The sequence below is a fragment of the Columba livia genome, chromosome 4 (genome assembly GCF_036013475.1).
Source record: "Columba livia isolate bColLiv1 breed racing homer chromosome 4, bColLiv1.pat.W.v2, whole genome shotgun sequence".
In the NCBI taxonomy this organism is placed as follows: Eukaryota; Metazoa; Chordata; class Aves; order Columbiformes; family Columbidae; genus Columba; species Columba livia.
Window position 1 is genome coordinate 23979282 of NC_088605.1, and position 26020 is coordinate 24005301.

Genomic DNA, 26020 nt, shown 5'->3' on the forward strand with positions numbered 1-26020 from the left:
GCACATGTGCTCTGTGCTCTTTACAAGTAAAATCAGATTTTATTGAAAGATAAAAAGTAGCTCTCTCATCTGTTTTGCTACAGCAGTATGAGACAGGATCTGAATTTTGGCACAATGCTCTACCAAAACAAAAAACAATTAAGTGTCTGAATTAGGGAAAAATAACAGATTACCCATGTAAAAGAAAAAAGTCTGGAAAAAACCTTTTCACATTTCTTTTGAGGACTTCTCTATGTCAGTTGAGTTACAAGAGAATTTCTCAAACTTTATTAAAGCAATCCTCTTGTCTTTCAATATATGCACATATTATCTAATAAAAACTAAGTATTACACAAAATTACCATCTTCTATCCTTATATTTTCTGGCATAAAAGTTTATTGATACAGTGATATTTGCATTCAGTTTTAACTTCAATGTAACCTGAAGTTGTTACTGAAAGCATTAGAGAGTCAACTAAAAGGGGGCAGGGGGAAATAAGGAGCAAGTACTATAATATATTACTCTCAGGTTATTTTGTTATGTAGAAGAAAATAAGGAACAAATCCCTGAAAATGAGAATCAGAAAATGTGTTCAATATCCAGAAGCTTCACAATCTGCAGTGTCTCAATTACCTTTGAAAATTATGGTCCACAGGGATTTGTTGCTGTTGTTCTCAATAACCCCACAGCTGTATATAAACCTCTAAAATTCAAATACGTACCACAAAACAGGCCTTGCGCGATGCAGCTAGGAACACTGCAAGAAAGAACAAACCACCTGCAAACAGGATGCTACACTGATATCTACATCTCAGCTAGCCACAGCAACTTGCTTTGAGCATCCTTCACACTTTTGATCCAGCAAAACTCATTTCTAGCGCTATTTACAGATCATAGTCACCTGTAAGAATGTAATGTAACAAACTAAGCACTGTAGTATCGCAGAGGTACACAGGCTGAGAGGAAGCAACTGCAAAGAGCTTCCTGTCATTTCTCATTTTTTGTTCCATACCTTACGAAAACAATTGCGAACAGAGATAACGTGTCTTTTTTAAAAGCTCCACATCAAATATAATAAAAAGTTTAAAGTCTTGTTACTTTAAAGGTAAAAGGTTTTTAATCTAATCAGATACCAGCTTGAGTTAAAGCATAGATTTTCTTCTTTCCCACATAAAATTTGTAACCAAAATAATATTAGCAATTGTCCTTTCTCAAGAAAATAAAACTGCTCTGAAGTGTAATACATTATGCAACAACCTAAGCTTCTCACTACCCCCATAAAAAGACGCAAAGAGACTGCATTATACATTCAGACTGTGCAAAGGTAGCATTTCATGCAATGGATGCAGGCTTAAGGAAGACACAAGCGAGCTTAAGAATCAATATTTTTTTATTTACTGCTTGGTAGTACAAAAGTTGTATATAAACTATTTTGTTAAAAATACATCTGATATGCAAATTTAAGGCAGACTAGTACGGCAATATCCATACCCCTAAAAAATAGCAGAGTGTAGTGTTAAATGCAATGAAACAGGCACAGCTTCTAAATCTTCTTTTGAAGTAGCAATGCACAAATTAAATTCTTTACACATCTCAGGTCTTATAATACCTTAAGTATTTTCTACAGGTAAACAATGTTCTACATATCCAACACATTTTCATTTATTCTACGTATTTCCAATTGAATCAAAATAGAAGCTACTTTTAAATTAAGTAAAAAAAATACATATTTCTGTTTAAACTTTCTTCCACCCCTTTGGCAAATGTACTTGTAGTACTAACACATCATATCTCAAAACACAGTATTATCAAAATAAACCCCCTACCCCCCATCTTTTAAAAAATCTTTTGGGACAGTCTATAACTGTGTATCTCCTTTCTGAAAATCATTTGATACTGCTTGGGTTTGCCCAGTGCTCCCTTTTTACACTAAGGCTTCATACTCATAGCTCTCATTATCTTGGAAACTGAAAGTTAACTACTATAACTAACAGTAACTACATTTTAGAAATATTATCTCTTCATACAAATAATCAAGCGAAGCCTGAAGAGGAAAAAGAAAAAAAAATAATGATTAAATGTGTGCCAGTAAGGTGAGCGTGATGTTTATGTTATACTAAAATACTGAAGAGATTTCATAAGCCAGATCTAAACTGATGGGAGCAGGGATGCTAAACAGTCAAGTTCCGATCCTGGCCAAACAGTTACTCTAGGTTCTCAACAACGGACAATTATCTCTAAAAATATCAATTTTAAAAGGAACAATAAACTACTTATTCTCCACAGAGCTTTTGTGGGTGGTGGTTGGGGTTTTTTTTGGCAAATATAAGTGAAAAGTATATATTGATAGGTCCAGTCAGTATCTCATGGATATAAGCAGAAGGAAGACCATCAGCAGCGCTCACTTTAACAGAAGAGTGAAATAAGCTTGATGCTCCCTAACAAGACAAGATAGATACATAAGCAAGAAGATTAGTTTTTATCTTTGTACAAACTGATTGTTAGCACTGCATAAACTGATGAATAAATCTGAATCTCAGATCTGAAGGAGAAACACAGTTTAGAGCACTTGGACTAAAAGGATTTAAAGTATTAATGTAAAATAAATCCATTTCAAAACAAACACTGATTTTCATTTGAGTTCAAAATGCAGATTAAGTTGCTTTATAGTTCTCAGAATATAGTGCAATCTCTACTAAAATGCATTAAGTTAGAGCTTATATTCTTAGGCACTCAGAACAAATGTTATTTTCAGTGTCTATCACACAGCAAAGTTTGCTGAAGTATTGCAAAGACTTCCCTCCCAAAAACAAGTAACAGGAGAAAGCAGAGATCGTGACAAGTAGACACAAAGAATTAACGTGACAAAAACATTACTGGCATTTTCAGCATTAAGTCACACTTAAATTACCAAGAGAGTAAAACTGGCTTAAGATTTTGGTGCCAATGAAAACAGATACCCTCAGTCCAATAAGGCACTCTGAAGTACTTCAGAATATACTCCATAAATTTTTAACACCAAATATTCCATATCCTTATCTAACAGTTGAAATACGTTGTCTTAGCTTAATAAGGTACTTGTGGGTAAAAACAAAAAAGAAAGGCAAAACTATGATGCATTTTTCAAATATGAGTGAATAGTTACAAGAAAACAGAAAAAAAAATGACCTTGAGGAAAGTATAACCTTCCCAAGAGCTCACCCAGCTCCACAGAAAAAGATGCTTTTCAGCCTGTTCAAAGTAGTAAGAGGAAAGGAAGACAACAATTTAACATCTGCACATCGCTGTGCCACTCCATACTGTGACGTACCATTCACAGAGCCCAAGGGCTTATTTACTCAAGGCACACATGCAGATTTTGGCTGACATAATTATTTCCTTGTATATTTTACTTGGCTACTAGGCATTAGATTAAAATAATATTTTCAGCTTCCAAAGGTCAGCTTTTATCTTCAGCAAACCCTTGTCAGTGCTGGAGGGGAAGAACAGAGGTGAAAAATCCAGATGGATGAGAGGGGTGAACACAGTTTATCCACATGGTAATCACTTCACTCGTAATATTGAGCTCATTAAAAATGCTTGTCTAAGTACAAAAAACTTATTATTCAATAAGGCTTTTACCTTTTCTGTCCAAAAAACTTCTACATATTTTCTCTTTCCAAGTTGAAGCCCAACATTTGGTATGAGGTCCACGCAGCTCAACAGCATTTAAGTGTCTACATCTTATTGATTTTACTGGTGAAAAACCATTAAGTGTTTAACTTTGTATGGATGCCATCACGTAACTTGTAAAATGCTACAGTGCCATAAATACATTTCCTTAAATAGTGTGCATCTCTTGGGAGTTTTCAGTTCCTCCAAAGTGCTAGCAGACAAGCTTCTTCTGAAAGTTCTACCTGTAAGAGAAAAAAACAATTTTAAGAATATGCCTAACTAGCAAAATAAGTTTTAGGATTAACACATCAATTAAAAAGTTAGCAAGAGCTCTGAAATTGCAAAAAATGCCACAATTGCGTGAAGTGGTTGCTGTGCATTGCAAGTTTAGCATGTGAAATCCTAAACAAGAGGAACTAAAAATTCAGCTGGTACTCATGAAAAGGATGGACAAAACAAAACAAAACAAAATCACACCACAGTGCAAAGCACACACAACTTTGAAAAGAATACTAGGAATAGAAATGCTTTAGTGCACCAGTACTTTAAGTTTTTGTTTACCCAGTAGCTTACAATAGATGTGCAAGAGATCGACTCAAAAGTTTGGCTTCAACTATCAGCTGTATATCTTTCACTTTTTTATGTGCCACTAGGCATATTTTAAATAAACTTTACTGAAGAAATGGAGTCTGCTGAGAACATGTACCTTGGAGACACAGAGAAGACCGGCTACAACTTCAAATGATGCAGCCAGCAAGACACTAGGGTAAGATGCAACACTGTAGATGTCGCTTCCAGAAAATACTAAGAACATGCCAGGTTAGGGAAGGAAAACAAAACAAAACACCACCACAACCAAAACCAGACCACAAAGAAACCCTAAGAAACAAAGAGCAAACTCTGAATTTGAGAGTAGCAGTGAATATAAATAAAATCAGCAATATTACAACATTCAGATACTGCCCAGGTGAGGAATTCCAACTTGTACAGAAACTCTAAGTGACAACAGTTAAAAGTCAGACCACGAAGCACAAATCTACTGCCTCCAAGTGCCAGAACAAACCTTTTCTGGCAGCAATTAAACACATTTGTATCTGCATTCTTCCTCTGCATCTGAAGATTTGAGCAAAATCCTCCAAAACTATATGCTTTTTATCATTCATCTGTTGGTCGGAGGCACAGAAGTCATAAATGCTGCTTATGTGTTCAGTTTCAGTAAATTAAGCTATAATAATTTATTAGCAGTCTGAAACATGCAATTGAAGTAATACCTGTTTATATGCAAACAACTGTTCATGGCAGTGGACAAAAACTGATGTAGAGCCATGCAGGAGAACAGTATTATAGTGTTTCAAGCAAGATCTGTTTATTTTCTGTAGTGCACATCAAACAGACCTGGCCAGTTTCCCAGATGATTTACAAAATAGTTCTGTTGGACCGGGGAGACCTTCACAAGAAATTTCATGGACCCATTTATCTGCTATAAGCACATTCGTTATCAGAAATGGCAATATATAATCCTAAGGGAGGTTCTACAATAAAAATCTGCCACAGGTAGATATGTAATTTTTTTATAGCTATACTATCATATCTCTCTAGAGAACAGCTTATTTTTAGATTAAAGCAGTGATGGTTTAAATTTAGAGAACAACTCCTACCTAATTGCAGGGACCAGCTTTCTTATTCAGTACAGGAAAGAACAAATTAGAAAAAACTGGACTACAAACATATTTTAGAGTGATTTCAAAAGATTACTACTTTTTTCTTTTTCTTTTTTTAAATTAAAGTGCACTGGAATTGGACCTTTGCACTTTTCATATGTGCCCTTTTCTATTTCTGATGTTTAAACAGAAAATAAACTAGTCTGCCCTTAAGTCAAAAATCTTATTACTAACAATCTGATCATGCTACCATTAAAGACAGAAAGGAAATAAAAATAGTCACAGGAGTATTAAAACAATTAGCTGGGCATGTAAATGCCAATGCAGCCCATGAAGGAAGAGGCTCTCTCCTAATTCAGCCAATATTGATTTTTAAAAAGGGAAGAAAGGAAAGAAACCGCAACAACAGCAAAAGATAAACCCACAACGACAACCCCCACAACAACAAAACCTGAGCACTGGGACATTATCATGAATCAGAAAATAACAGTAAAGTTTGTCTTCCAGTACCATGTGTAGATCCTTCAGAGATTACAGAGCAGTAATGAGACAGCAGCCACCGGAAAGCTATGATTTGTCAAAATTTGCCACAGAACAAAACACACAAACCAGACAAACAACAACTACACTTGCAGTCTAGCACTTAACTCCAAGGCAGGCCCAGCTGTATCTACACTGGCTTTGACAAGCATTTGTCCAGTCTGGTCTTATACACATCCAGCAATAAAGACACAACAGCTTATTCCAACTTCGTAATTTTTGAAACCTGAACTCCACCCTCCTTACAAACTAGCCTACTATTTACCTTCTTACTCACTGAGCAAAAAACCAATTTACTTCATTATCCTCCACAGCTTTTTAATCACTTGGGAGCATACCACATCCACAAGTCTGCCTTTCTTCTATGGCAATGGTTCTAAAAAACTGGGTATAATTTAATGATGAAGCACAGAGTGCAGACAAGCACACTCCACCTAGCTCAGCAGTCATACCTGTGCTGCCAGTCACAGCTGGGAGGAAGTTTCCTGTTGCACACCAGCTCCTCTTCCTTTCTAAATTGATACAATTACAGAATGCTTTCTTAATGAATAAACAACAGATTTAAAGAAAAGGCCGTATCTTGCACCTTGGCCTTTCAGAATTGACCCTGAAGACACCAAGGGGCTTGGGGTCTTGTTACATTTTTAAACACACCCAATTTCCACTTGCACATTTCCTTCTTATATTTGAAGTTACTCCATTTGAAACTACACTGAGCTGATACAACTTGACTTTACCCTCTCTCCCAGCACACAGAGCTTGGCACAGTGCACTTCATTCACTTTCTTCAAATCCTTTGTCACCTCGGAAGCTCTTTTTTTCTCTTAAGGGTCAAGCTAACTATTTGGAATCACATTTGTGATTTCCCCTCAGATTATCAGTCTGTCATCAGTTAGAAGTAAACCAGATTAACTTGCAGGGTTTTTTCCCTAACAGGTAAACAAAAAAAAAAAAAAAAGAAAAGAAAATAAAAAGTCTGGTACATTCCAAAACCATGCCAGACAGGTTTTTGATGTGCTTAATGGTGTATCTCAAGCAATTGACTGAAGTTTAATGACTCACAAAGAAAAACCCAACCTCTTGGCTTAGCAACCTACTACAGATGCCTGCAAAATGAGCATTTTCACGTGTCTCCACTCTTATTAGCAAAGCTCCACTGGTCTATCAGAGAAGTATCCAGTGAGCAGTCACTTCATCCAAGCGTACAGCACAGGGCAGCAAGCGTAAGGAAGAAGCACTGTAGTTAATCCAGTGATGCAGCTCTCAGCAGCAATTGTTTCTTTTGTTTAATAAGCACGTTGCCCCCAAATCTGAACCATCATTTATTGCCAAAAATGAGTAGGCAGATGTGTTATTTCCTGGACCAGTGACACCACCTCCACAAAGTCATTTTTACTTCAACATCTACTCTAATTACAAAGTCTTAAAAAAAAAAAAAACAAAACAAAAAGATAAGAACTTGGTGGATAATTTAGCCTTTACCAATTTATCATTAACTGAGTCATTCAATGTAATTTTTGCAGACTTCTGCAGAAACTTGAAACTCAAGGATGAGTTTTCACATCAAACTGATATATTTTCAACTTCATTTCTCTTCACTGATTACCTTCATTTATTTCACAACATACCACTTTCGACATTAGTTTGATACCTGCAGTTTACTCCGAGCTTTTTCTCTCTTGCATCTCCTGTTTCACAGGTGTGGCAGGTGCTTCGCTGGCAGGCGTATCGCCATTGACACTCTCCACCCCAGTAACAGATAACATGCTTTTCCGTTCTTTGGAATTCGATTTGTGCTCCACTTTTGTGACTCTAAATCTGAGGTAAGCAAAATAAAGATTCAGTTGCATTTCTCCAGAGATTAGTTAGTTCTCAGTACCCAGTGTAGCGACAGGAACACATTTTCAAGTCCCAAGACCTAGACATGAAAGCAGATCCGCACAGACCAGCTTCACTCCAGAGCAATCCTCCTTTCTATTACCTACACGCACTTCTAATACTCACTACTACTGAATTACATTTCCTTAGGGAACCGTGTTTTAAAGCAGAATCCAGCATACTACTTCTTAACACAGCAATTTTTTAAGACAATACAATGTAAGCTAGGAATTAAAATTAACAAAACAGAATGAAGTGGATTTGATAGCTTACACTTAGCTGGGAAATACCAAATTAAAAAGCAAAGTAATTTATTAGTGTGCAATTCTTATTTCTTTTTAGCCAGTATCAATAGAGCAATGGCTTTGGATTTACACCCACAGTAAATCCCCATCTATTTACATAGCTCTAAAAACCAAAACTAATTAAATTTACTTCTTCCAGAAATAACTTCAGTCTAACAGTAAAATGATTACAAAAAACTACCACTGATGCTATAAACAAAGTAGAATCAATGACTATCTGATCCAACATGGGCCCCTGTAGCATCCTTAAGAAAAGTACACAATAAAATTACCTAAGTCTTACCTTCCCACAGAAAGGACTGTAACTTCCCCAAGACGACTTCTTCTGTGCTCTTTAGATTTGTGAGCGGGCTTTATAAGGTGCCATCGTTTGTGGCTACAACGATTACAAACATCCTTTTCTACTACTCCTCCAACAGTGTGGAAGTGATGGCCTTTGCAGTTGTGCTTAAATGGAATAGCACCAGGTGACAAAGGGGACCCAGGACTCTCAGGAGAGGTAGGAGATAAAGGGCTGTTGGAAAAAGTATAAAGGAAATTTAATGCTTAATATAAAATCCTGTTCCTTAAAAAGGAGAAAAGGATAAAATACAACCTTCAGTTATGTCTAGTGAATAGCTATTTTTTTCAGAGGCCACTTACTTATGAAGCTCTCTGGTTTAAGGTTCCCTCTGATATCACATTTTTACAGTTAAAAATCAATTCCATAAATTAATTCAGCTGCAGTTAAGATAATACAAATGGCAAGGACATGGAAAAATAAAATCAGGCTAAAATAGATCAGGTTACACGGACTCACACTGATGAAGACATTTAATTAGCAGATTAAGCTCACACTTGGAGAACTAGAGAATTTCAGAATGGCTGTAGTATCTCTGAGAACTCAGAGCACAATTGGACAATATTGTGAAAAGTCAAAAATTAAAATGTCTACCATGCAGAGAAAAGCAATCAACAGATAATTCAGCTTAAGCTTAAGAAAAATGTCCAAATACCTAGAAAGAAAGAAAAAGTAGTATAGCCACGAAAAGACATATATTGAGAATTTCTAATCAAATCAACCTAATGTTCTTCTAAAAGAGAAGAGCAGATAGCATACATAGAAAGCAGAAGATGTACTTTTTTGGACTTCAGCGTCAATTTTGACACTGTCTTGCAATACATTCTCCTAAAGGAAGCCGGCACTCAGTGCACTAAGGTGAAATTACCGTAGCGTAAGGCAACATACCTTGTCTATTAAAAAAAAAAAATTATGCATCAGTAGATTATTATGAAACTGGAAAGACACACTAACTGTGGTTATGCTGGTCCTGGTGACATTCAGTGTTTTAAAGAGGTCCTTGGGTACCAAAACAGAATAACAGCTAAGTACCCATACACTTTCAGTTACCCATAGTAATTGTAGAGGACCACATGAATAATTAGCATGGTCAGAGGAGAACACTTGCGTGAAAGACACATTAGCACACACATAAATCTTGTTACAAATCCTGGATATATTGCAGTATGGACAATACAAATCTCAGTGCTTTAGCAGAAGAATTTTACAAACACGGATTAAAGAACAACCAGCCAGGTGATCATTCTTCAGAAAAAGAAGGTGAAGATCACAAGCTGAACATGAATCGTTACGATGCTGTTGCTTAAAAAGTACAAATTTCACAGTGGAAGTAACAGGTGTATAACCTGCATAGCTAAAGTTACATTACTCAGCGTTAATCATGCCTCAGCTGAAGGTTCCATCTGGTTTTAGAAATGTTATTTCAAGATAAATACAAACAAACTGAAGAAACTCCAGAGGAGAAGAGAAAGAACAAATTAAATAAATAAAACATGCCGTAAGAGACTTGGGTTACTTGGATGTTTACTTTCAAAACAAAAATATTGACAGGAGATATTTAATGGACTTCAAATAAGAGACTGCTATAAAGGAAATAAAATCTGCTCAACATCTGAACCAAAGACAGGAACTAATGGCTTTAAGTGGCAGAAGTGGAGATTTTATTTAGTCATTACTATTTGTATCATCAAATTCCTATATTGAGAAGAACTCCTTTTGTAAGTTTTCTTGCTTCAGTAACAAAGCCTCTCACTGTTAAAGCAGGAGATAAATGGCTGCATACTCAACTATTTGTTTTGCTAAAACTATCCACGCCCACTACTTCTTTTATTAGTGACACGCTACTACTTGATCTTTCATGTTCTCTGCCTTGAATATGAACACAGGCTTACATATGAAAAGTAGTTAGAGTAGTACAGATAGAGTTTAAAGGTCCTTATGTACAGATATAAGAACTTTTACACAAAGGATGCATCTGCAACTCAAGGGCTGAAGTACTTTCTCTACATAATTCTCTAAATAGGTGTGTAGGTACAAAATAAGAGGTAGGTTAGACAACACACATTACCATAATTATAAAGAAAAAAAGGACACAGAAAGAGATGTCTATTTTAATTTAGCATCCATACAAATGAAATGAGTGCTGCTTCTGTTCTTCGCTCGAAGTAGTAGTAGCTTTGCACTAAGCCAACTTGTAAGTAATTCCACCCTAAAGTAAGCAAGCATTTACAGCCTCTGTAAACCTTTAGCCCAAAAAGCAACAAATTCGTATCATACACCTAAAACACATAACCAGAAAAGCCAGTTACTAACCTAGGGCATACATTAAAATTTAGTGACTTAGAGACACCGCAAGGAAATTAAAGTATTATCCTCTTAGCCGCTACCTCAAGTAAGTGATGTAGTCTTAAAAGTGCTCAGGAAATAAAATCCTTTGAAAGAGTATGTTTTTAGTTGCCTCAGGAAACATGCATTAAAAGGATGAGTAATTACCTTTCAGGTTCAAAGACACCGCTATCTGCTACCATGGCCTCTAACACATCAGCATTTGCTGCAATGAGAATAAATAGAACTCTTCAAAAGTGTACAGCTCTAACTTCAGAAAAAAAATAAACAGCAAAATTAAGGGTCCTCTAAGACATTTCGTTTAAAAGAAAGACACCTGCACTATATATATCTCCAAAAAAGCCTTAAGAGAAAATTATGCCAAAAAAATTAATATAATTCTATGGGATATTCTTAACTTGAGCTACTAAAATTACAGTTCGTATTGCACCCAAAGCACTGCCCCAATACAAGCCATATAAGGTAGCCACCTGCACAATGCTCCCTAAAAAAATCCCTAAAAATTTCAAAACATCTATTTGACCACAGGAGTATCAGCACCTCACATGGATAAAGCAACTTCAGATTAAAAAAACAAATTGTTTAACTGAGACCTAAAAAATGCAGATTAATTATCAGCCAACAACTACCGATAGCTCACATATTACAAAAAGAACACAGGGTACCTAATGCCAGCCTTGAGGAAAAATACACACGTTCAAAGCTCTAACAGTTAGTAAGGAAAAAACAACCAACCCCCCCAAAAAACCCACAAACAAACCCCAAAATACAACTTTTCCAGAGGACTACTCTTCATTCAGAAGCAAGCCAAAGCCAGTTCAATGCTTAGGAGAACTTTTATACAAATGTAAGATTAAAAAACAGAAAGTTTTTGTACTATAAAACACACCAGTCTCCTAAATGTTTTTTCTACTGGCCAAATACATTCTGAACTAACCAAGCAGTTGACGGGTTGCTTAACTGTGGTTTTGGTTTTTTTCAGTCATATCTTCCTCTTTACGTTTTACTTTGCTCATAGAGAGCCCATGTAGATCCCAAGTCCAAACTCAATGTTAGCACTAGTCTAACCTATTGTCTCAGTTATGCATAAGTTTTTCCACGAGAAAACAGCTGCAAGAATCATTTCAAGACAAAGAGTTTAATCTGGTCAAAACAAAAATTTCACATGCTTTAAACACTGCCATTAAGAAAGCAACTTTTATTTCACACACACACAAAACACAACACACCACACAAAACGCACAAAGAAACACCCCAAAATAAACAACAAAAAACCTCACCCAAATAGTTAAAATATCAAGAAATGCATGAACCAAATTCACCATACAAAATAATTTTCAGGTAAGCAAAAAACTCACATTTTGTTTGAAGTTATTGCCTTCCAAAGGCAATCTCAAAGAGTTAAGCATGTACAAAATGGTTATTCAATGAAAACCCATAAACATACCATACTTCAGAATATCTGAAAAATACATTTGTTATAGAATACAATAATAAAGGCTTATAACTTCAATACCACAATACTATACCTTCATTTTTCATAATGTAGTTAACAATTTGTCCCACAGTGTCACTATTCTCATGTACGGTTTCATTCATTTCTGTGCAAGGAAATAAATATGCTGTCAATTATCTTGGCCTTCCAAAACAATAAGTGAATTATTTTACAACAAAGTAAACCCAAAACAAACAAAAAGTCCAAAACAAGAATCAAACACCCACCAGAAGAAGTTACATTAGGACAAGACAAGATCTATTGTCACTTCAAAGGGAAAGTTTAGGTAAGACTTTTTAGTCCATTTTCAGGAAAAAATACAAACACTAGTTTATGGAATCTGCACATCGGCTCTGACATATTCATCTAAGACTTAAATAAACTCAAGATTTTCACAAGCATATGCCAAAATTCATTCTCTAGCTAGTAAAGAGGAGACAAACAAGAGAGCAGAATTTCTAATCCTAAAAATAGGGAGAAAAAAAAAAAAAACACAAAAATCATTAAACTGTCCCAAGTCACTATTATTTTAAAATAGGTATGATCAGCTTCTAGTATAAGAAGGATTCAGTTTAAGCTTTTCATCACATCTACAAGGACATAACATTTGATTTTTTTATTTAAATAAAAAATTAACATATGACTACAGAAGCAAGGGTTTTAAGAAAGAAATCTCATTACTATATTTAAAACTTCTGGAATCAATTGCACCCATTAGCAATACTGGAAGCTTCCCCAGAATAACCTCAGAAGGCAGAGAAAAATTAGAAACAGAACAATGAAGAGGCACAAATCTGCCCTTGCCTAATAATTGATGTGACCAGCATTATTTACAAAAAAAAAAACAAAAAAACAAAAAAACAAACAGGATTGAGTTGTTTGGTAGGAGAGGCTCTAAATTTGCCTCTAAGTATTAAGTCAGGGACTTCCTCATCTCTGTACTCATGCTTCATCTTTATCCTTGTGGACAGGGCTGAGAGGTGGTCTTGACAGCGCCAGGTTAACTGTTGTACTGGATCTTAAAGGTCTTTTCCAACCAAACTTATTCTATAATCCTAATAGCTGCAACTTTGCAATGCAGCTTAGACACAGCTACTTCCCCAAACCAAGACCTAAAGTTGTCCCCCTTTCATAACCACTCACCTTACTGTCACCACTCAGGTGACTAAACTGCCCAGATGGCCCCACTCCCTGCACACCTGCCCTGGGCGGTACCTGCTCCCAAAACACCCACATGGCACCGCTGCTCCCCACAGAGCCACTGGCATCTGCACTTGCTATCAACCGACTGACCGTAATTAACCGGGAGAACGGAAGAGGCCCAAAGGATTTACAAGCGACTTGGCCCTTGTGTTTACACAGCCAAATGCTACACTGGGTTAGAACAGCCCTTCACAAGTGATAACACTCTTGTTTGTGGTTTGTTTTTTTTTTTTTTTTTTTTTTTGGTTTGTTTTTTTTTTTTCCAAGTAAGAGTAGATGGGAATAAGGAACACAAGAGCACTAACAAACAAACCTTAGAACAAAAACAAAGGTATCTAAAGAAAAAATTACAAGCAGCACACATTACGTAAAACACAACATAGATAGTCAGTGCAAAGGCTCAGTTTTATAACGAGAGGTGAGAATCACAACAGGAACAAATTAAGACTGCTAAACACAAAGCTAAGATTTTTTTAGGCTTTAAACAAGAGCTTTTTGTCACTCCTCAGAGTTATGTATAATACTTTGTGGCTAACAGCATGCAGAATGCGGAAAAGCAATCTGGTGACTCCAACTGCAGTGTACAGTTGCAAACAAGTATACCGGATACTTTGATCCCTCTGTAAGCTCCTAATTGATGTTAGAGGACTTTCATGGGAAATTGGAACACTCCCAGTTTTGCCTAGCAAAGATCAAAACCCAACAGACATATAATGGTAATAAAAATATTCTTAATATTGTTTTGATGTGAACTATAGATAGAAAAATGACATCAGTCTCAGAATTAATTACTCCATATTAGTCGCAATGTACAGAAACAGGAAGTTGTTTATTAGACTCACTGATTACCTATTTTTTCATCAAGATTTTCTTCTTCTACTGGTTCAGCCTCTGTTGTACAACGATATCCTTTTTTCTTAAGGACATGACAGATGAGGATCCCCAAGAGACCCATGATGAAGAAAACAGGAACCAATGCAAAGGCAATATACTCTAGGTGTTCAGCCTTGCCATCATTGCCATCAGTTTTAGTTGTCATAGTGGTCTGTAAGCCATGGCTTGACAAAGCCTGAAGAAACTCTCCATTTCCTACATAAACGAAGAAACACAGTTAATACTATACATTGTAAATAACTTCAAAGCATTTAGAGAGTCACAAGCATGAGCAAATCCCCACCACGTCAATGGGATGTACCTTCTGTCATGACTTGAATGGGCAACACGTCCTCTATTGGCACACCCCTAACAGGAGATAATCTCTTTTCATAAAATGATTATGAAACATCTAACTAACAAAAACCCAATATAAACTTCAATATAACAGCAAAGAACAGACCATATTCTAGCCCACCAAGTGTGTAACCTCAACAAGAGGGCTCACATATTTCACGGAATAAGAACAACATATTGTTCCTTGTTCTCATCAGCAAGAAAAATGCTGTACCATTCCTCTGGTACTATGTTCATGCAAAATTGCTAAAGACGACATGGATCCTTCCCTAATACGAGAGTAAATAGAGGATTTAGTATTGACCCTTGCATAGAAAAAGTACCAGATGTGAGAGAAGGGGCCTTGATTTTTTTCTTAACAGCAGGATTTCACAGCACAAAAGGAAGAATATTTACCGTCTACTCATTCAGCATAAGGTGGGCTCCTTCTTCCCGTGTTTAAGATTTGGAAACCATTTTGTATTTAAAACTTGAAATAGAATAGAAAGGAGGCTTTTCTTTTCATTTGCAAAGAATTTAAGTTGCAGTATAGGCACATACTAACACTATACCCACAATTGAGCTCTGAATTTAACAGAGGTTCATTCCATGTTATAGATCTGGCTTTTGAACTACCAAAAGTATAGAATATTTACATTAGAAGGGACCTCTGAAGTCAGTCCAAACACAGTTAAAACCAGCTTTGATTAGATTAGGTTGCTCAGGTAAGCTCCATCTGAAGGATGGACATCCCACAACATTTCTGGGCAACCTGTTCCAATGTTTGCCCACTTATATGCACAATACACACAGAAATTAAAATCTCTGAGCCTTCTCATTTATGAAAGTATGCAAGTTCAGCTGTTCAGCTAAATCAAAAAATACGTTGCATACTGAAAAGTTACCTGAGCCTTGGGAGTTTATACACGCTCCCCACCCCATATAATAAAGATTTAAATATTACTCTTCCAACATGCAAAATATTCCTGCATTTCTACCCTCTATTCTTGTTGACCACTTCAGCCAAAAACATTTCTTTTGAGTAGGAAAGAATGACAACACCACAAAAAACCACAATAAACAACAACAATAAAAAATTAACCCTATTTCAAGATATTTTCCATCTGCTAATACTAAAATGGACAAGGCAATTCACAATCGTTCAATTAATCAAACTGGTTGAAGAAGTCAAGACTCATCAGAAAAGCATTTACATAACAGTTACACTTTCAAAACAGAAATTTCTAGTACAATCAAATCCCTCTTTTAAAATAATAGGAGCCTCCAGAAAATTGCCAAAAGGCTGTTATTCCACAAACACTTCTACTGCATTGGCTGTATAACTAAGTTGTGTTTGAAAAATACCAGTAAGGGGACAGATAGCTAAGAAAATATTTTTTTAAACTGCAGTTAGGTATTTACCTTAGCTTTCTTCATACCAAAACACTAAATATTTTATTTTAAAAATATTTCTGAATTTTTCAGGACAGTCTTGAATTGTCAGTTCAGTAGTAGGTAATACACAAGACTTGCTCGAAAAATCACCATAACTTCTTTGAAATAACAATTGATAAAACCCCAATTAGCAAAAAGAAAAGATGTGTTAAGCCTCAAAAAGTCTTTTGTTTTTAAGCAGTGATTTTACTGAATCAGGGCAACCTGTGGTTTGGCAAACCGCTCTGTCAAGACAATGAAGAGACTGAGTAAGCTGAAGTGGGGAAACGAGCAACTGTGAGCAAGGACAGACAAATACATCTAGAACAAACTGCCCTGAGGGAATTGTAGCAACATGGAGCCACAGTCTCAGTAGAACTGAGTAGAACACATTAGAACTTTTAATTACACATTAAAAAAGAAGTCTAATGTCCTACATAATTATTTTTAAATCATCAACTTGAAACCTCTTCAGCTTGATGCAGCCACTGAAATCATATATGCAATTTAAAATACAAAGCTGATTCACAAAGCTGCATACCATCAACAGAAGAAAACAACTACACCAAAAAAATGGATCCCAAACACCATTAAATGTTGACAGCAAACAAGAAAAAATTCTATATAAACCTGAACCAATCTCAGGTTCACAAGCAACTCCAGCAACAGAGTTTTAGGACAGCTCATAGCTGAGCAATCACTAGATACCAACCCCACCCTCCAAAAAAGCAAACCATCAGAAACTACTCAGGTTGATATTCCCAGCCTACCTCAGATATATCATCTGTAAATGTTTCCATGGTAAGAACCATGGATTGAGTTTCTTTGTTTTCTGTTTCTTTTTCTACATACATAATGTGTTTTTTTCTTTAGTTTTAGTACTTCTACTCAGACTGCTACCTGGAACACCAATGAGAAAAATCTCAGCAGCTACAATTTAATCTGCAGTCAAAAGGTAATGACAATCTAGAAAAGTTCTCAAAGGATAGATGCAACCCATACAAGTTAAAAGAAAAATAAAAATATCCTAGAACTGTTTCTACACAGGCATTTTTCCCTCTCACAGAAAGAAGCTGAAAAACTCAATTTATCAACTCAATATTCTGTAGCATAGATTAGCCCACTAATTGGATTGAGATTTAATGAGCTTTTGAACTAGGCAGGAAAACATACTTAAAAGTACTTTTTTTTTCTATTTAAGCAAGCATAGTTACTCCCAACATATGAGCCCATGTAGATAAGCCTATGTGATTTTTCTTCAGTTGTCCTTACACACCTAAAAAATTAATTCTCCCATTAAAACTCAAGAAGACCCAAACAATTTTGCAAGGCATTTTGCTTATTACTAGTAAAACATTAAATCAATAATATTTCTTTATACATACATAATTTACACAAAGTCCATAAACTGCTTGATGCCATTCACTTTATGTTTGGAGATGCAAAAATTCACCAAAAGCAAACCAAAAATAGCCCGGAATAAATTAGTTAGCTGGATCAAATACTTGGTGCTGCGTAATCTTAGAAGTAGAGCAAAGCATTCCGGTTTAATTATCAAACACCCTACACACATCAAGAAGTCTACCCTCAAAAACCTCAGCAGTTACAACATGAATCAAAACCAACGCTTGCCTCGCTACTGAACAATATAGTTGATGTACCACGTCACTGCTACATCATTCATTGTACATTCCCTATTCCTCTTCCCCAGAGGCATATTGTGTTATTAACACGCTGCTGATGGTTCACCTCATTCTCACAAGGTTGCTTCACAATGGCTTTTAATGACAAGTTCAGGCCACAGCAATGTTCTTCGACTCAAGTCAAATCATATAGAAATTAATTTGCTTCAATGTTTTGTTGCTTTGGCATTTTTATATACCTGTCACTGCATACCAGCCTACATATCAAAATTAGTTGAAGATATGAGAGAAATAAGATTTAGGAGCAATATTCAGCACATTTAAAGTGATGCTTAAGATGCAGATCACGGATTGATTTAATGCTACTAATTCAGATCCCATGTACTCTTCTTTGCTTAAAAATGAATATATGTTAGGTATTGAACTTGAATATCGTCTATCCTTACCCAAAAAGTAAAATATAAGGACAATCAACCTCAGGAAAGTAATGTACACTGGTTTTACTTGTTACTACTGACAGAGCAATGGCTCAAGAAAATTCTACAGCACCTTTAGGAAACAGACTACAGGAGGAAGAAAGTTAGCACACTGAGGAAAACATATTTAATGTTTCATTAAACTGCAGTTTTCACATGGCCTAGACATCTGTTAACAATCTAGTTAAATGCTGTATTCCCTCCCTATTAGTAAAATACTGTCTGAACACAAAAATATTCCAAGACTACAATGTCTTGAAAGCTGTGATAAAAATGAAGCTGGAATGGACCATGTAAGCAAAGGCGTTGCTCTGTAAGAAACTTCCTTTTCCCCTTTAAAGGTTTTATAAAGTCACAGAAAAGAGAGACAGGAGCACCTTAGAGAGGTCATACCACTTCATCCCACTGTCAAAAGCAGGACTAACTGTACCCACACAACTATTAATATCTGCCAAGCACAGCTAAAGCTCCTGCAAAGGTAACAGCTTGCCTTCCACACCTATTTTCTTTCCCACTGCAAATGTAGGGTCAGAACAATTCCTCCTTTATTACCTGCTACCACAATATCAGATTCTGCTTGCACTGAGTTATAGAATCACTCTTTCCTTGTTTTAGCTGCCTGTACTTGAAAAGATTTAACACTTGGCATGATCAGTAGGGCCTCCCCATTATGAGCCCCAGTTATCTCAAAGCTTTGCCTTTAGTATTGATCTAAACAGTTGATTCTCAGACTCTTAATAAAGTACATGAGAAATCTCTGGACATATTTAATAAACCTTAAAGAAAAACAGAGATTATAGAAAAATAAATACTTTTCTGTAACAAACGTCAAACCTGTAGGTTTGTTATATACGCAATATAAACCTCATAATTAAAATAAGGCATTTATTTATTTTTCTAAATCTCCTATACTAAACTTAAGCATCATCTACATCTAGCCAATTACTACAAGCATATTCCAGTTTTTTTGTATTGTTTAATTAACAGAAAGTAGCCCATAACAATGATGTAATCTCTCTGCTCTACTGATAAAGAATCTGATTTGGTTACTCTGGATTTTGCCCATTACGCCCATGCCATTTATTTCTTATGGCATGCTTTTTACAGAACTTTGTTTACATTTTATGAATTTTATTGTTCTAGCAATCTACCAGCTAAAAATAAGTACATACATATTCACTATTTTCTTCTCCATAAAGTTCAAGGACTTACATAATCGTATATCCTGCTTTCAGGCATGCAAATGGAATGCTGCTATCAGTCTCCCAGTACACAGAAGCAAACTATTGTTTGCCTTAATGATAATTAATATTTAAAGAAACTAAATACGATCAATGTAGAAGCTATTTAAGTACAAGACAAACAAAATACTCAGATACAGCATATGATCTGCTCAAACATCTCAGATAAGCATAGCTGGAAGGTATGTCTCAGAGGCAGCATCAACTTATGCATTTTGCCCCCACCTCACCATTAATGTGCCAGTTCACCCACCTGTGGAAAAAGAGCAATCACTGAAGATTCAAAATAATTTAGACTATAATAATTCAACATCATCATAATTTGCTTGGGTGGTGGGTGTGTTTGGTTGGTTGTTGGTTTTTTTTGTTGTGGGTTTTTTTTGGGGGGGTTGGGTTTTGGTTTGGTTTTGTCATTGATGTGTTTTTGTCTGTTTGGGGTTTTATTTGTTTGTTTGTTTTTCCATCTTTAATACCTGGACCACTTCCAGTCCAATTCACCATGGGATCCTACACACTGTTAAAGGCGCAACCACAGCACTGCTGCAGCTGGCAATGCCACAGGGAGGAATGGTCAGGCAGCTGTGACCTCAGCTCACCCTGCAAGGAAAAGGCACCTGATGATTACACCTTGTACTCCAGCCTCTCCTGGCTCTAGGGGACACGCGCTTTGGACTCAACTGAACTGTAACAACACTCCCTACCTCAGAACCGGACATTTAAGGTGGATGGATGTACACTTTGATTTAAAGCATTCATTTTAAGTATCATTTAAAGTAAAAAAATTTTGGTTTTAAATGACATGCCTTCAAATTCAAGCATAAAAATAAGAAAGCTTTTTTATTACCTCAGTTTCCTAAATACACACTAAGTCTCATGAATTTAAGAAAACTATTTTTAAAATCTTAGTAAGGTAATAGAGTGCTAGTGAAATTACTTAAACGCCAAAAATGGCCAGCTGATGTCCCTTAGCATTTCAGAGGTGGTCAATCTTTTCTTAAAAGAAAGAAGCCCTAAATCAGCTATTTGCTTTCACCCTGTACATTCAACTTATTTAGCTATAGAATGAAGCATTATATTAGAGCTGCCATAGAGGTTTCTGTTATCAAAGTCCAGTGTCATTTTTTCGATTCTTAATTCAAGTGCTTAGCAGTGAATTTGTTTAAAACTCTGATGGCAATTATGTACTGACTATAATACAAGTTTTTAGTTATTTTAATGACAGTAAATCTAGCCAGAGCAGTTTGCCGTGACTTCAACTTAAATACACTTTTTAAGTGTTATCAGATTTAAATAGTATTTATCTATTCTGGACTCCGCAGTCAAAACGCCTTTGCATAACTAAGCAGATGAAGTAACAAGCAATTTCATCACAAGTCAAGATATATCACTGCCCAAAACAGATACACACAAAGCTATTTAGGAAAAGTTTGGGCCTTACTACTAAGGTGTTAGCTACAGGAGAGACCAGGCAAACTAGGAAAGGTAGCAAAGAGCAGGTTTTAAAAAAAAAAAAATAGAGTTTATTTTCTAGAGGAAAAAACCCTTAAGTGAAGAATACCTAATGCCTACCATTTGCTTAGTCTATTGTTTAAAGAAATTGTACTTTAGGGAATATGCTTAAACCGAATAACAAAGGAAAAACGCCTATCTTCCTATCATAGGAGAGGAACATTCAACAAGTTTGTGAATTCCGATCAACTTCTCGCTTCCTTGTAGTCATCAGAACCTACAACCAGAAGTGAAATAAGCAGGAAGTCTGATGAGAGAAGGGAAATCACATGATTAAAGAACATACTGACAACTAGTAACAGTACCACCAACTTCCCTAGAGGTTAAGCAAGGTTGTTTAAGGTTTGCTGTTAAGAACAGACCTCAAAACCTTCATTAGATTTGTCAAAAGAGGTATCTCAAAACAGTGAGCAGCAGGATCAACCACATTTATTTAGAGCTTGTTCTAACTGCACCTGCTTTGAGAACAGCAATAGTGAGACACATGCAGCAAGTCTCAGGGATGACCTACCTGAACACAATGCCAACAGCATCCTTACTACCCAACGTTCTATTCAAAACTGTAGAACTACACATCTTTCTTAGTATCTCAAGCTGGAACATGCTAAGAGTCCTTAAATCAGAGACTAAGTATTTGGCTCACAGAAGTCACCACAAAAACTGTGACTGTGGGCAAGTTTTTCAATGGGTCTGGAAAAGCTTTCTACTCTCAACTCTGAGTGATCAGTCTCTGCCCTGATGCGTTCTGTCCTAATCCCTATTAATTTCAGAATTGCAGGCCCTATCAACACTTTCTGTAAGTTGTCTGCAAGCCCGGGGGTGCAGATTCATACAGGAGATACCTCCTACATAAGGACAGGTCCCATTAACAGCAAACTAACTATAGCTAAAAGTAGTACTGTATAGTACCTGTAGCCCTCAACAATTTTAACCCATTGCAATTTCTACACTCCAGACAGTGCTTTTAGGAACCAAAAAGGAAGACCAAACCTAACAAATCATCTTGTCAGTCACCCAATCAGTACAAACAATCACACCATCAAGGCATCTGACATCATTAAGAATTCAAAAAGAAAAACAATGAAGAGTCTCTAGAGAGGTTTTGTCCTGTTGAGAAAGGGAAAAACTGCAATATGAAGGGCAGAGACTCTGTACATTCCTTGCATGTGACACAATATGCAGTTGATAATGCTGTGAAACTGTATACAGAGAAAAAAAGCTCATGTTTCACTGTTTACTGGTGTTAAAATGACAGTGCTCACAGTGTAATTGGCTGTGGTCACTACTTGCACAGCACACAGCTCCTGCTGCAAAAACACATAGACCTGATGCTTTGCATTTGCATTTCTGTCGGAAAATTTTTCCTCAAATTTCAGTTTTGAAATAAAATAGACACTGTATGCAGCTACCACATGTATTTAGTAAAGCACACTTCAACAGTTTGGCTGTTTAAACAAAAAAATAAAATCCTTCCTGGACACACCAGATATTTAAAAGTACTCCATATCATGGGTAAATCTATAAGTGCAAGCAGCATCTAGCAAGCAGCATTAAAATCAATGATATCAAACACATTATATCAATGCATTTATGCAAACTAGCATCCACACTAGTTTAGATGAGTCAAAAATCAATTTTAACCAAGTTTAATTGAATCAATTTTAATCAAGTTTAAAACAGTGTATCTCCTATGTGAAGATACAGCAGATAAACTGACAAAAAGCGTTGGGCAAACTCAGAGGAAAGAGAAAATTCTTTCACAGCTTTCACATTTCCTGCTAGACTTGTCAACTTTTAGCTCTCATAAGTACAACACTATTCATCAAGGTATACCAGACTAAATTACTGCTATCATTTTTAAATCCTACCAATGCACTCAGCATACTAACAGTACTCCAGCACAACTGCCTTCAAGCTCAATGAAGCAATCTTGAGTATAAACATTTGTAAAGTCAGCATAAGCTTATGTATACACATCCTCTGGTTTACTAGAACACCTGTTTACTCTCTCTTCAAGATGCCAGTAGTAGATAAACTGCATAATAATCTCAACATCTGAAAACATGCAGTAATACACCAAAGCAACAACCAAAGAGAAAATTAATTTTTTATCTATTAAAATATATTTTACACTAAAGCAGTTGAACAGACTGAGAAGGGAGAGGAAGATGGACACGATTAGGAAGAGAAGAAAAAACGACAATTCCTCTCCTCCTCTTAACTCTGCATACAAGACCTGAAAAAAAAATAAGAATTAGGGCCTCGGAGAGCACTAGCTACCAGTCAACACAAATTTCAAATTCAGTATGCTTCAACTCTTTCAGTAAAATTGATTAGTTGAGAAAAAACTGTCCTCAAGTCGTGCCTAGTGGTAATTATTTCTTTCTGCTCTCCCAAAGAAAAGGATGGACTGGATGTCAGCTTTCCATTCATCTCGCTTTCAGCAAACGAACAGCAGGTGATAGATATCTCAATCCTTTCTGACCAAGCTGGCCTGCACCAAGTGACAATTACAGATGTACAAAAGTTTAGGAAGGCTAAAAACATTTACTGCTTAATTTTATGCTAATAAGTATGCATGTGTTAACCATTCCCACTGCATTTAAAGGTTACTCTCAAACAAGCAGGTACAGTCTTACCAAAGTCACATCACTTAAAGATAATATAGCTGAAAAAAATCACACCAGGTAAAAATGAGCATCAAGCTTAAATGCAAATGTTTGAAAAACATAGACAACACACGAAAAAGCACTTCTGACTACACAGGCAGCAAAACCTGTTTCACTTTGAGATTTTTAGTACTATAGCATTTGGGGTTAGACGTAAACAAAGAAAATGTCATTTAGAACTAACTTCCTCTGTGCCTGCACGTGTGCGAGCGCTCGTCAGAGACCTCAAGGGTCAATGGAATTTCCAAAACCTAAACGCTAAACCAACTTTAATCTCACAACAAACAGTTAAGCAGAAGCAATTCGTTGATGCATTTCTACCTTATGAGCCATCCGATTCCAGCTTAAAGAGACATCAACTACGGAGTAGACTCGAGTTCGCAGAGTTCATCGGGGCTTGGTATTTTTTCCGCAACTCATGGCCAGCCACACCGTACTAAATTAACAGTCCGGGGCGGGGGTTGTCGCGACATCGAATACAGTTTTATGGCGGAAAGCCATATGTTCGGGGAACACAGACAGCACCGTCCCCCGCCCGCCTGAGCGCGACCCGCCGCTCCCGCCCCCTCAGCGCCGCCGTCACCCACGGCCGCGCTCCGCGGGACCTCCCGGCGGGCAGGCGGGAGAAACTCCAGCCGCTGCGACTACGGAGCCCCGACCTCCTTCCTGCTCGCTCCCCCGGGCTGCCCAGGGGCAGGGCGGAGCGGGGACAAGCCTCTCTCCCGCTACTCTCCTACGGGCCGCGGCGCAGGGACTCAAACAGCAAGTACCCCGAGTTTCCCGCTCCGGCCCCGCGGCGGTGAGGAGAGCGGAGGGTGGGCTCCCGGGGAAGAAGCAGCGAAATCAGCCGAGGCACCCAAGTACGGGCGAGGCGGGCAGCTCGCAGCCCCCGCGGGAAGGCTACAGTCGGCGGCGGGACCCGCGGGAAGGCTCAGGTGCCGCCGGCAGGGAGCGAGGGGTCCCGGCTTGAAGCCTCCCATCCGACGAAGCTCCCGCCCGCCGCGAGGCCGCAGCGACCCACCGAGAACGGAGCCGTTGTCCAGCCAGGCATCCGTCAGACCCAGCGGAGTCGGTGGGATCCCGCTCGTCGTTGCCGGAGCCATACCCGGCACCTCGCTACGCCGCCTCCGCCTTGGCAGCCGAGCTGCTGCAGCCACCAGCCCGGCCCAGCCCACCGGCAGCGGGGCGCGCCCTGTCCGCCCGGCGCTTGCGCGGGGCCGCCGGCCCGGGGCGGGGCTGAGCCCCAGCGGCCGCCCCTCTGTGACACGGGGCTGGTGAGGAGGAAACTGAGGCGGAGCGCGGGAAGCAGCGGGCTAGAGCGGCTTTGGGGAAAGGGGGAGATGTTTCTAGCTCACTCCTGAGAGGATTTTCCTGAGGTTGGGCCCCACCCTCAGAAGCAGCTTAATATCGCAGGTCCTAGACGCGGTTTTCTGAGCCCGACAGGCCCTGGAACCCCCATCCCAGGGAGCCCAGCGCTGAGGAGCAGCGGGGAGGCGAGGTGGAGAAGGGGCATCGTGTCCGAAAGGCCCCGGGGCAGCCTGAGCTGAGCCGAGGGGCTGCGGGGCCGTGTGGAAGTGGCCACCACTGCAGCGTTGGCACTGCGACCCACAAGTGTTGAGAAACTTAATGATGATCCCACATTAGCTGCCCCTTAGTGCGTGGGGGTACTGCCTGCACTCAGTGTTGCCTCTTCCCATCCATACGGCCTCAAATTCATGCTTTATTCCTTAATTTGTCACAGCTAATCTCCGGTTTAGATTTAGACTCTGATGAAACGACTCCCATGCTTAGACCTTGGTGCACTTTGTATGCAGTTGGTTTCTCTTCCAGCTGGAATTGGATGGCGCACAAGGTAAAGTGCGTCAGCTGCACTCTGTTGTGAAGGAGACAGACCCAGGGAGAAGGGGGAATTCTTTTTGGTTTAGTGTAGCACTGTGGTTCCCAACTCACAGGTAAAAGCAAAATTCAGCATGATTTCTGAACCACATCTGACCTCCTGAAAAAAACTCTCTGGAAGTAGGCTTTACCTCGGAGTCACTCTCTGACTTCAGAAAGACTGTAATTTTTGTTACTGTTTTTAAGCCTGTTTAGAGAACTAAGCTTGGTTTACAACACAGCCCACACACACTGAATTGACACAATTTCTGAGGCAGTAACTTCCTGCCCTTCTTCACCCACTGGAACAAACACCGCTGGGCACAGGGCAACTCTTAAACCAGTTTTGCCACTAGAAGATCTGTGAAATCATCTGCAAGCTTTTATGGAGAATAATAAACCACACTCAAAACACTATAAACTGTAAATTTTCCTTAACAGACTCAAAACTAAGTTGCAATAAGCTTTCATTGCCCCAATCGGTTTCAGTTATTTCCTCAAGATTTCTCAAATATATCTTTGTTTTGGTCCTATTACTAGAAAATGCAATCAGGAAATGTCA

At 37.9% G+C, this 26020-nt stretch overlaps 1 protein-coding gene across 2 annotated transcripts; it reads right to left on the reverse strand.

Annotated features, from left to right (window-relative positions):
• Positions 1-1352: 1352 nt before the first annotated feature.
• RELL1 (RELT like 1) lies at positions 1353-24801 on the reverse strand. 2 transcript variants are annotated; one of them, XM_065060705.1, is made up of 7 exons: positions 24605-24801; positions 14252-14491; positions 12234-12305; positions 10852-10909; positions 8302-8532; positions 7487-7653; positions 1353-3876 (listed from the first exon to the last, which is right to left on the reverse strand). In XM_065060705.1, exons 1-6 carry the CDS (start codon positions 24684-24686, stop codon positions 7494-7496), a joined length of 843 nt encoding a protein of 280 aa, XP_064916777.1. In that variant the 5' UTR covers positions 24687-24801; the 3' UTR covers positions 1353-3876; positions 7487-7493. The 2 variants fall into 2 exon arrangements, with proteins under 2 accessions (XP_064916777.1, XP_021141735.1); XM_021286060.2 differs by lacking the exon at positions 24605-24801 and adding an exon at positions 23905-24124.
• Between the last annotated feature and the right edge of the window lie 1219 nt (positions 24802-26020).